Source organism: Pygoscelis adeliae, unplaced genomic scaffold (genome assembly GCF_000699105.1).
Source record: "Pygoscelis adeliae isolate BGI_AS28 unplaced genomic scaffold, ASM69910v1 Scaffold108, whole genome shotgun sequence".
In the NCBI taxonomy this organism is placed as follows: domain Eukaryota; kingdom Metazoa; phylum Chordata; class Aves; order Sphenisciformes; family Spheniscidae; genus Pygoscelis; species Pygoscelis adeliae.
In genome coordinates this window covers 1,337,885-1,350,223 of record NW_008825498.1, presented here as the reverse complement: position 1 = coordinate 1,350,223, position 12,339 = coordinate 1,337,885, and the positions used below count along the sequence as shown (strand labels likewise).

At 40.5% G+C, this 12,339-nt stretch overlaps 1 protein-coding gene across 1 annotated transcript in view; it reads right to left on the bottom strand.

Moving 5' to 3' along the window:
* Positions 1-11,879, bottom strand: part of NR3C1 (nuclear receptor subfamily 3, group C, member 1 (glucocorticoid receptor)) — a 71,363-nt gene extending 59,484 nt beyond the window's left edge. Inside the window, exon 1 of the mRNA XM_009331384.1 lies at positions 10,638-11,879. Within this exon, the coding sequence (XP_009329659.1) occupies positions 10,638-11,812 (1,175 nt within the window). The 5' untranslated portion in view covers positions 11,813-11,879. The remainder of the gene's footprint in view (positions 1-10,637) is intronic.
* Between the last annotated feature and the right edge of the window lie 460 nt (positions 11,880-12,339).

Sequence of the window (12,339 nt, the reverse complement as noted above, 5' to 3'; positions counted from 1 at the left end):
TTAACTTACTTACTCAGTGTTCGCACTACCTGGTTTCCACAAACTGCTGATCCTTGCCTGAGACACCGGCACGCTGCCCAAAAGAGAGGGCTCCTTCGCCTGCTCCCAGCTCCCTCTTCTCCCGCAACCCACGCGCATTGATTTCACCCAACTCACCTGTTGACTTAATCTTCCTTTTAAGCAAAGTTTTCCCCACTGATTAAAGACCTATTTATAAGGAATTCTATCATTTCATATGCAGTCTGCTATTATTTCAATAAACATTTATTATCTTATTAAAATTTAACTGTGAAGTGAAATTCCATACTCCTTGACTCATCTCCAGCATCCAAAAGCTTTTCTGGATACCAAGTTCAGGGTCTCTAACTTTTAAAGCTTTTTTAAATGCCTGTTCTCAGATAAGACTGTTTTTCTTAAATATTTTATATTGGCTTATATTCTAGTCTACTCCATGTTTTAAAAGAACCAAGATGCAGAGTTCTTAAAAAAAAAGTCTAATTATATCTACAAGTACATCAACCTCATACTGGGATGATGCAATTAATTTTGGAGCAATTCATACATAACACAAGATTAACAGAAATTCAACAGGCAAAACAAACCATCTGTGGTTTACCTGGCAGCAAAAGTAACCCATGAAAAAAAAAAAAGAGAGATAAAAGAACAGCTAGGTAATATGTAAACTGAAATCAGGACATGAAACTACGAAGTCTGCAAGTAAGTATTTTTTTAAGTTAACCTGCATGGACCGCATTCTTGCATAACAAATCCACATGTGCATGCAGCACACGCATGTTTTCAGCACTGATTTATTAAAAACCTTTAGCTGATGGCTTTAGTCAGTTATTGCTTCAGAAAGGTAACAGAAAACTCTTAGAAAGAAACAAAAATAAGCAAAAGGAAAAAATACATGGGTACACAGCGATACATAACGTGCCTATGGAGTAGATGTGTTGATGTAAAATATAACGTTACCAATTTACATCACCTGATCAAATGAAAAGCTACAGAAAAACTATACATTTTATTTACAATGGCACATTACAACTGTATTCTAACAAACCTCATTTTTAAGTGATATGAGAGATCACACAATCCTTTCCTGACAATGCATTGATTTGACAGTCAACCTCCTTCAAAGCCATACCGTGCGTCCTCATCTCTTAAAAGTGTCAGTGAATTCATTCAAAGTAGTTAAAAACTGCTTAGGAGAGCAGTATAGAAGCAAGTTCCAACACAGACAATTAAAGTCCGGTGGCACACCACATTAAATTTACCACGACAAACACCCCAAGCGTGACTCCTGTTTTCATGGAGATGATCCACCACGAAGCAATTGTCATTTGCAGCGTCTGACGTGTTCTGGCAGCACTATCGTGGCAGAGCTCCCCTTCCACACGAAGCTGTACCGAAGCCGTACCAGACCCTATCACCACATTATTACATACGATCACATACAGACCAGGCGAGCAGGTTCTCCAAGCGATGACAACAAAAATAAACTGCATCAGCTGCTCTTTTCTGTCACAGATACCAGACTCTCAGCTCAGGAGAGACTGGCATGCAGCAGAGCAGCCCTTCCGAAACTCGGCAACAAAAATCACGAAGAACCCCAGAACTTCACACTTGTGCTCTCAGAAGCAGCTTATGACAGCATGGGAAGGCATGGTTTAGAGACACTCCATGCAAGGTTTAGAGAACTCACAGGCGCGCTGAAGCCAAAAGCAAGGCCAGACGCCCACATACCCCAAGCAGCAGCGTCCTTTCTAAATGTCCAGCTGGGAAGGAAGCGAGCGAACGAACCCCTCTCCCATCACACACAATTCACACAGTTGGAAAGGAGCCGTATAGCGGCTGGAGGATTCTCATCCAAGACCAAAAACTAATTTTCTCAAAATTTCACGGAATTTCCAACCACAGACGTCCCGTTTTCACGCCCCTCTCACCCCACCAGAGAGATGCAGCCAAGCTACTGCCTACTTGTGAACAAAGAGGTTATCCACCTTCAAAGGCCTCTTCTCAATGAGTACTTCCAGGAGAAGCAGGTATTCAAGTATTCAGAGGCAGGAACACACACATAAAGAATCCCAACACACCCCACCCCACACTCCAAGTTTCTAACACAAGACAAGACCAAAGTCCATGACGCAGCCAGAAGCCCACCAGAATAGATCTTTTAGGAAAGGACAATTACAGAACTTTTCCCAGTTTTCTTGAGAGGCTGATAACCAAAGCATCAGATCACAGACCCTCCAAGACAAAACCAAAACAAAAAAGAAAACCAAGCCACAAAGCTATAAAATCAATTCCATTATTTGCTTATTTGAATAAACTACATACTTCATTGATACTCAATTATGTGCTCTTACCTGACAGTACAGCAAGCTTCCCAAGTTTCCCAGGCAGTATTTTGAGGCAAACTACTGATTTGTGACCCGATTTCTTTTCTAAAAGAAAACTAGAATCCTGGGCAGTATTTACTTACTTGAAACTTATTGTTATACAAATGAAAGCAACCAGAAATATGAAATATCTGAATAAAGCAATAGAAGAGTAAATTGTGCCCTGCTGTTCAGAAGTTTCATATTAAATCTTGTGTGACTGTGGCGCATAAATATGATCATGGCCCCCAGCTGTTTTCTGACACACAGTAACTGTACAAACCTATTACAAACAGTATGAAGAATGTATTACTGTAAAATCTAATGTGGAACTCAGTTTCTTAACTAAATTACAGTGGCAGTGAACTGCGGATGTCAAGACAGACATTATTATTATTTTGGAAATCCTTCCCCAACAGCAGTTTTGCCTTTGTGATCTCAGGATGGTTGAGATCTTAGATCAAAAAGTGGAAGTTGCGTACAATATTGCATCTCCACAACAAAATATTAGCAGCTTGTTGGATATTAATTTTCAAATTGCATCAGAAGTATAATTTTCTAGGAAGACTTAATATGGACTGAGAGCTCCATAGGTACAGATGGAATACGGAGTTTTAATTATAACCAATTGATGCAGTCTATACTGAGAATGCAATTGGCCGGTACAGAAATGTACTCTACAGAAGATGTCAAGACGACTTCTGAAGAGCATAATTTCCTCCAGAAATCCACACAATTGTAGTGATTATTGATTTAAGGAACCATTATTATAAAACTCTACATGATATCCTGGATAAGTAACACTGTGTCCTGGAATCTAAACTGCAGTCTCACATAAGAGCAGCAACAAAAACTGACATCATCTACATTACAAAATTGAACTCCATGTGCTAGCCAGCATTACCTCTCCCTGAGCAAGAGCTCGTGAAGCTGCAGTTACAGGTGCTGCCAAAACACACCTCTGGGACACGTGAAGCGGCCAAGTGATAAATCCAGCAGTGGACGCCACAAAACTAGAAGGGATGTGCTTTTGTCACAGTCCACACAGTTGTATTTCAAGCAATGCAGCACATAGCTCGCACGCAGGAAGACATCGTTTCAGCCAGGAGAAGAACTCTGGCAGAAAACTTCACGGTAGAGGTTAGCGTACGCCAAGCCAGGTAAGGACGTAGGAGGTATGTGCACAACATTACACCTTCTTTGCAGTGAAGATGAGGTAAGAAGAAAAACCTCCAGGAGAGGCAGAGTAATTGCACTAAATTGTTTTCCCAACCCAACACACTACTTCTGGAAACACAATTACTCACCCTTCCAGTAACTACCATAATTCAAGATGCTGGACTTGTTATGCATGGGGGGCAATCTGCACCTTCTTGTACTCCTGCGGAAAGGCAGCAAGAGTTGCACGTCCTCAGTCTTTCAGTTTCCTTTTAATTAAGTCTGCGATACCCAAGTGCTCCAACACACGGATGGAGTACGCTCTGTGCAGATTACTCTCTGCTTAGATTCCTTTGCAGGTGACCAGCGATCCCATAGTCACAATTTCTCTCACCCTGACATATGGACAAAGTAACTGTAATTTTTGCATTTAATTTTTTTCCGACAGATACTTGAAACTAGTTGTTGGGAAGTCAGTGCCAAGACAATGAGCTGAAATAATTTTTTTCTTTTTTTGTGTCATCTATTCCAGCTGTATTGGTTCACTTCTGTCCCATGGGGATGAGGCTGTCCCCTGACAGTATCTGCCTAGTATTTCCAGAAACCAGCATTGAGTACAGAATTAACTCCTGGTCTACGAGTGTCTTGGTCATTTAAGCAAAGGCTGTATTATAAATGGATATCATACTATAGTGAATCAGTCAGAAAACCGCTGTCATGAGAACAACACGAATAATCTGTACATGCAACAATGCAATGCACTAATATTTCAGTAAATAAGATTAAAATTTGTGTATACTGCCAGACTCTGGGAGACAAAGACTATAAAACCACAAAGAGCTTAACTCAACAAGCTCCCTGGGTCTGCTGCACGGTGTACTGTACAGTTAAATATTCTTCCCAGAAACTACCTTATTGCACACACACTTGTTTCTGTGTTTCTCAGAACAGTTAGAAGTTGATCATTTTATGAATGCATTTTAAAGTTCATTTCTGTATGCCAGAGGCGCCACTCTTTCAATTATTTTAAGAACACAAAGCCAAGGTAAGTGTAACTACAGCTCTGCAAAGCTTTTCCCATTGCTTATAACTTGGATTGAAAAGAGGATTTTATTGGTATGTTATTTATCTCAAGAATAATGACATTGGAACCGTTTGCAGAATGCATACGTTATGCTATACCAGCACATCAGTGGTAGGATATGGGCTTAGGCAGTCTTCATCTACCCCAGAAAATGAACGTAGATATAATCGTGTCTTGCAATATTCCACAAGCAAGGGTTTTGTGAGGAGAAAAGTTACTACCGAGAAACACATGTTCATTTTCTCCCAGGCAAATTTCTGAGTACTTGCTCTCCTCTTGTAAAGCCTGTGGAGAAGACACTGTTCATAACATCCAATGGTGCGGGAACGGATGTTTCTCAGGCCAGTGGTAAAAGATTTAACAAAATGTCTAAGAAAAAGGCTCCAAATTACATTTTGCACTGAAGTGCCAACACTGGATCCCTCATTTCCTCCAAGAAGCAGCACTCTGAAGAGACCCAGAAGCCTCAGGCTACTAAAAAAAAAAATAATAATAATATCTATTAGCTTCTGTTTATGACCAGCTTACAATAGGTAAGAGGATAATGAGTAAAACGTTTTCTTTCTTGATTGAATACTGTACATCAATAAAAAAAAAGAAAATATAAAGGAGCACGGCTGAAATTTTTGCAGCCAACGTATCTGAGGAGTCTAAGTAGTCAGTACAGCATCTGTTCCACTGAACTACATCTTACAAATGAGGCAGCGAAGAGTTGTGAAAGTATCCTTACACAAGCCCAAACACATGCTGGTAGGAGCACCACCTTTCCCATCACACTTCTGGTTAACTGCAGAATTTTGATTGCTAGAACAACAGCATCTACCTTGGAAGCTCGACTAGGTTAAGCATATCCACTGGTGAACAGTACTCACGGACAGAGATATTGAATCGGGTATGGAAATAAGAGAAACAACATAATCTAATTTTGCAAAGTGTAACAAATGTAAAAAGTCAAACTTTGGTACAAGCCCTACACCCAAGACAGCAGTGCCAGGTTCTTCCTCTATGATTTTCACTACTTGAAGTCAAGCAACATTTAAAAAAAAAAATAAATCAAAAAATAGAGGAAGCCCCTAAAGGCCCACCTGCTAGGTGGTGGATATAAAAGGGGGCCTAGGAAGAGAAAAGGACTTGGTAACCTTTTAAAACGTAGAAATAATTCCAGTTTGCAGTTACATATACACATAGAGTAGTTACCACTTGCTCATTTCCAGAATGAGCAGTAATAGTCAAAGTAAGAAGGGACATCTGCATCTCCAAGACAATTTGCTCTCACTGTGTAAAAGTCATCTTTAACACAATAAATGTATAATGTAGGAGTTGTGTAATGCATGTATTTCACATTTATGAGAAGACTCGTGAGTAGCGCTGGCTCAACTATAGTTTTGCTTTCATTGCCAGCAGAAGAGTACAATGGGGCTAAACCATTACTTAAGATGGATAAAAACCCGCAATGGGTGACAAAAATCAACTTGTGTTTTATAAGCTAGAACAAGGCTTAAAGTGAGGTCATTATAGGGAGAAATAAATTAGCAGAAATTAACAATTTGGGTTGGACTTCTAAAAATTTACTCAGCTATCAGTTAGCTGAATGGATCAGCTAAAACTGGAAACAGTGGATTACATCTTACATGACCTATCATTTACCTAGCTACCTTTTCATAGCGCCTTATAGCACATTCTGCAGAACATTCCCGATTCATCCCTTCCTGCCAAAACAATTAGATTTTTTGCCGTGTATTCCAAGACTCAAAACCCAAGTACAGTATTACATTAAGCTGACAAATCACAACACAGACTACTGAAACCCTGAGCACTCCCTCCAAATAACAAGTCTGTTTTTTGTATCAAAATAGAATGATTAAGAAAAGACATATTTCCACATGTACCATACATTATATACTGCTGAGTCAGATGACATTTAAAGTAGTACATCCAACCGTGCCAAGCCACCAGCCTTGGCCAAAAGCCAAACTGAAACAATGCGGTAAGACAAACGGACAACTGACCTTTACCATTTCTAGCAAATGATCATGTTTTTCCCCTTCCTTCTAGTAAAGCATCCAAGTCCAAGAAGAATCCCAGTTAAAGAGTGACTGCGGAAAGGTAACTTCGACTGGAAGCAAGGCTTTAGACTGCGACTGACCAGCAAGATTTTTTTCCCCCTTCCAGATTCTCCTCCTCTTTCATGGCTTCTCTCAGCTCTTGCCCTTTCTTAAACTTCCTTAATGATCCTTATCCCCCACAAGCTTAAGTACTAGGAATGATTTCAAATGTAACAGGAGAAGCCGTAACACTGCCAACGGGGCCCCGTCTTTGTAAATCCTGGCTGTAGGCTAAGAGAAAAAGCACACAGAAACCCCTGCGTCTCTGAGTTGTTTTCTCATTGTCCTTCACTCCCCCCACAATAAGCCCCATCTCCAGGAAGTCAGAGGAATGAAAAAGTTGAGCGATGGATTTAATGTATATACCACGCAAGAGTCCTATGAGTGTGTGTTGCTAAAATCATTTCCTTGAAATTTAACAGTTTTCACTGGCGTTTGTGTAATAAATCACAAATACTATCCCATCAGAAACAGACACCATCAAACCCTCTAATTCTTCAGTGAAGCATTTACCAAATGCTTTCAGCCTGTTTTCCTCCTCTTCCAGATGCTGCCTCACTCCTTCCATCAAAAAGAATCCAAGGCAAATTGTCTCAGTTAGCCTACTCCCCCCCCCCCCCTTCTATCCACCTTCTCCTCAGTTTGCTCCACTGCAATCGATTGGCAGCTCGCTCGCTCAGATGGGAGACCTCGCCAAGGCAACCCCAGCATGAAGCTGTCCTGCCGTCCGGAGTTTCGCTGCTGCTTAAGAAGATTTTGAGTATTAGCTGCTGAAACACTGAGCTGCAGCTCCAAGTTTTGCACATCAGCACAAGCACTGGCAGACTCTTCTACAACCCTGAGATACAGACAGCAATTTTTTGACTATTGCCGATTCATTCACATCGAACGAATTTCTGAAGTTCGTATTCTGCTTGTTAACTTCAGAATACCATCTACTGTTCATAGGAAAATCGATCAGCTTTCTCAGTCCTGATTACCACTTGTCTCATTAAAGACAGCACGCTGTGCTATCCTTAGAACCAAAATCACACAAAAATTGCATGACATCAATTCAAGACTGCGTGTCTATAAAAAGACATTACATGCTTTCCATTAAAACAGTCAGATTAAATACTACCTGAACACCAGGACAGAACCGCAGCTTTTCTTCCCGTATGTTTAGTATATAATTAATATGTTATGAATAGTCAAATAATTCTGCCAGCCCCAAGAAATATTTCCTACTGGAAACTGAAGTTTAGCGATTCTGAATTCTCAAAATCCCAGCCTTCACCTCGCATAATCAGTACCTAAAAGGGGAGGAAAAAAAAAAAAAAGACCACAGGAACCTGGCAAGATAGTCCTTCCTCTGTTTCTGAAACAAATGCCAATTTTGTTAAGTCTTCTGTAAGATAAACAAACAAACCCACAATACAACACCTTAAACTAACCCACTTTAGGCCAAAAATTTCTGCAAGGCTCAGGAAGAAAGAGAATTCCTGCTTCAAACCCAGGGTTCATTAATATCTCAAACATTTTAAAAAGAAGATGGAGTTGCCTCTATTTCATGGAGAAAAAAAAAGAAATAAAGCAAACCCAATGTTGTTTTTAGAATTGGACTTGGTAGTTGTAGTCTGTAAAAATCCTTGGGAAGTAAGAACAGCTTCCATAAGGGCTAGAAATGATGAATTTTTATGCAAAACTCAACCAGGAGCCACCCCAAAATTCTTTACACATTCCTTAAATTAAGAAAAAAAAATAATCCATTCTCTTAAGGCAAAAGAAAGCAATAAAATATAAGACAACCTTGCAGGAAGCAAGAATGTAAACACTTGCAGCACAACGTTGTTAATACCATCCAGTGGTGGAGGCAGACTTTTGCCTACGATGCTGAGGATGCTCCCTCGCCTACGACAGGAGCTCCGCCGAGGGCTTCTGCCAGCTCTCCGCAGCACGCCTGCCTATCGCTGCCTGCTCAGCTCCAACACAAACACACTAAGCACACTCCTCAAAATTGCTTCATAAAAACAACGATAACATCTAGCACTGCTGTCCTTTTTACTCTAGGATGAGATGTATTCTGTACACATTAGTAGCTTGAGTGGGTTTTTCATCACAACATTACCAGAAACATAGTATGTAAAATTGGTGTTTATGAAATTCCCCAAAAGCCCGACAAACATCTGCGTGTAAACCATTCACCTATGAATACGTGTGGTTCTATCTAAATAGTTCTGTAAAACAGAAACAATCCATGAACTTTAGAAGAAGTAGTCTCAAAAGTGGTGTTTTCATTATCTATGAGGAATCTGCTTAAACAGTCACTGAAATTCACCTCCCAATCCAAGAAATAGTTATTCTTGCTTTGATACAGATTTTATAACAATTGCCATTAAAGATACAGCAAGAGCAAAATAAAAAAGACCCACCAAAAAAACCCCATGAAACAAACTAAAAACAACATGGAAGTTGGACTGATTATGCGAAAGGTTAGTACAAAGGATTTCTACTGTCAAAATAAATGATAAGGCACATTCAGTATTCATATATCAAAGTGGAATTCATCCACAAATTCCGATTTTCCTTTCTGGATTCCTTACATTACAAATTGCTTTAAACACTTCAAAGAAAAAAAAACAAACACACATCTTCACTACCAAAAATCAAAAACTATGAAAGAAATCTAGAATGAAAGCAAGTTAAAAGTTGCCTTCCTGAAACAAAGAAGAAATGCTCACACACCTCATTCCAACCGTGGGAAAATGGAGCAAATAATGCGTAGGGAGAGCCCCAGGACTGGCGGCTGACACTCTGGGGATCAATTGTCAGTGGGGCAATAAAAAAAAAGGAAAGTTAAACACATACTTCATTAAAAGCCTACAATTACTGGTTTTACATATATGGACTTGAAGAGCCATTTTCTAGCTAAGACTCCGCAGAAACACAGCAAAAACCTCTTCCTCCATCAAGACCAAACACTGTGCTTGCGCAAATACATGTTAAAGAATAGCTGAGGAAAACATACAGCTAGGTGTTCATACTGAAATCAGAACCCGTCCCCGGCTGCGAGAGGAGACATACACAGCTACCCATTGAGAAAGCTGCCGCCATCGCGCTTACTCTTGGCAGGCAGAGGAAGTCTTTTACTTGAATATCTGCACTACTGAATTACTTGTAGAAAACACAAGTCACTTGAAATATGTACTAACCAGCTCCCCTAAAATACTCTGCTCTCAATAAAACGTCTGTAAGCAAGCCCTCCTCCAGTTCTGTTTAAGAGTTAAATTCCAGGTATGTTTAAATCTTACTGCAAATATTTTTATCTCTTTAAATGCAGTTATTAAACAAACCGCTGAGTATTTCCTACTCGGAATCTTCTTGTCCATGTAAGGTAAATACAATACCAAGCAAAGCTAAAACTCTAGTCCAGCTTAAATGTAATTCTAGAAATTTACCCAGCAACCAAGTTATTTTTGTGCAGAACATTTAAGTAACACTAGGAAGAAAAAAAGCCAAAAAAACAAACCACACAGTCGTTGATCCTCTAACCCTTGAGAATGAAGTCGCTTTTGTATACACTTACATACTTCCTTCTATACTGCCTTGTGTATGAATCCTTCTACCATGTACGACATTTTCCCTCTAGGTTGTATCTTAGAATTTTATTTATTTTTTTTTTTTTTAAAGCAGCTCCCCTCCTCTTTTCTTCCCTTTAATACCAATAGTTGAGTACTTGGTTAAAGCTACTATCGTGCTATGGAATAAATATACACCAGTGATGTCTGATCAGCCAGCCATACATAACAAATGAAAAAGGGATGACTGACTCTGAAAGGGGGAAAAAAAAACAAACCACAAACCAGCATGCATGCAGTTGTGCTAAACATACTTGTAGTATTTTAATAAAGAGCAACAAAAACTAATTACCTTGAATAGCCATTAGAGAAAGCAGGTCTGCCAGAAAGGTTGAGCGTTCCCAAAGGAGCTAACGTCTCATCCCCTGATCCCTGGCACCTATTCCAATTTTCTGAACCGGCAGGAAGAGATGGAATGATATTAAAAATTGGTTTCTGATCCTGCTGCTGAGAGAGCGATGCAGTATTTAAATCATAGTGATACATTTGTCCCCCAGAGGTACTGACACCATGGATAGATATGGCAGAGGCTTTAGTACCCAGCAAACTAGACCCAGAGAAATTTGCCTGACAATAAATTGGGCCCATGTTTTCTTGCTTTATGCCAGGAGTACAGAGTTCAATGAAGTCTTCCTTCTCTGTTTTCACTTGAGGCATTGGCATTTTGGAACTGGGTAAAAGGTCACCACGGTCATTAATTTTAGGTTTAGTGTCAGATAAAATAGGAGGCTTGCAGTCTTCACCGAGATTTCCTTCCAGGAGAAATGCATCATCTGCAGATATAGGGGACAGCAAGCCACCGTCATCTAGCAATGGGTCAAGCCTCCACGGGCTTCCATTGGGCTCTTTGCCAGGCGATACCGGTGGCAATTCTAAATCCTGGAGAATATCCAGGGTGCTTTGGTCTTCAGAGAATAACTTCAAGTTGCCACCATTCGAGCCAACCTGGCTTTGGACTGCAGTTCCCGACTCTAAAGGGGCGTTGCGGCCAGCCATGCCTGGGAAATCCGGCTCAAGCGGCACCTCAGAAGATACTGCTCCCTTTGCGTCCTCGGCCAGGCTCGAGGACTTGTTCAAGCTCGCAATACTTTCTTCCAGGAGCCTGAAGTCCGTTTCTCCAGAAGAGATGCCGATTTGGCCCTGCTGCGAAAATCCAAGGTCGTTTCCCATCACTTTTGCGTCTGTTTCACCCATGTACAGTCCCATTGAGAGTGATACTGCCTTGGAAAGGTCTGGCTGAGGCACATTGTTTACTAATCCTTTTGAAAAGTCAGCCAAAGCAGGTTGCTGATTGGAATCTGTCTGAGAAGACGCGGGGAGAGGAGATGTAGACACAGGGGCTTGTACAGTAGCTCCACCCCTGAAGGGTGGATGAAAGTCCATCACGATCCCTCCTTTGGTACTGATGAGCGCATTTTTCCTTGTTTCGTCTTGATCCGACGAGTTCAGCAGTTCTTTGGAATCCATTACTTTAACATTACCTATAAAAAGATCAGAAACATTCAAAGTTAGCGCAGCAAGGATATTTTAATAACAGCTTAAAAGTCTAAATCATTAACCCGGCAAACCTGGTTTAGCTACTCCGAGAATGAAAGCACAGTGAATCAAGCTACAAACTGATATGTGCCACATCTTTCTCAAACCCACTGGTTTTGTTTTTGGTTTTTTGTTAGGGTTTTTTTTTTTTTATTTCTGACTGGTAACAAGGAAGTATATTTTTTTAAAGCTTTGCTAAACCTGGATGAAGCGGTAAGTCTGCCTGCATGCAACTCAGAATCAGGCTACAGCATAAGACATCTTTCTGAACATACTCTCTAGCTCTGTTACCCATCCTGGCAAGTGAGGAAGTATAAGAATTGTTAAAGTACCCAATTTACAAATTTTGGAAGGTAACTTCCCCTGGTATTTAATTACATCTTGAGCAGGGCAGGGGAGAAGGACATTCACCACCTTTCCCGAGTCAGTTCCCTCTCTCCCTGCAGGTTTAGCTGCAT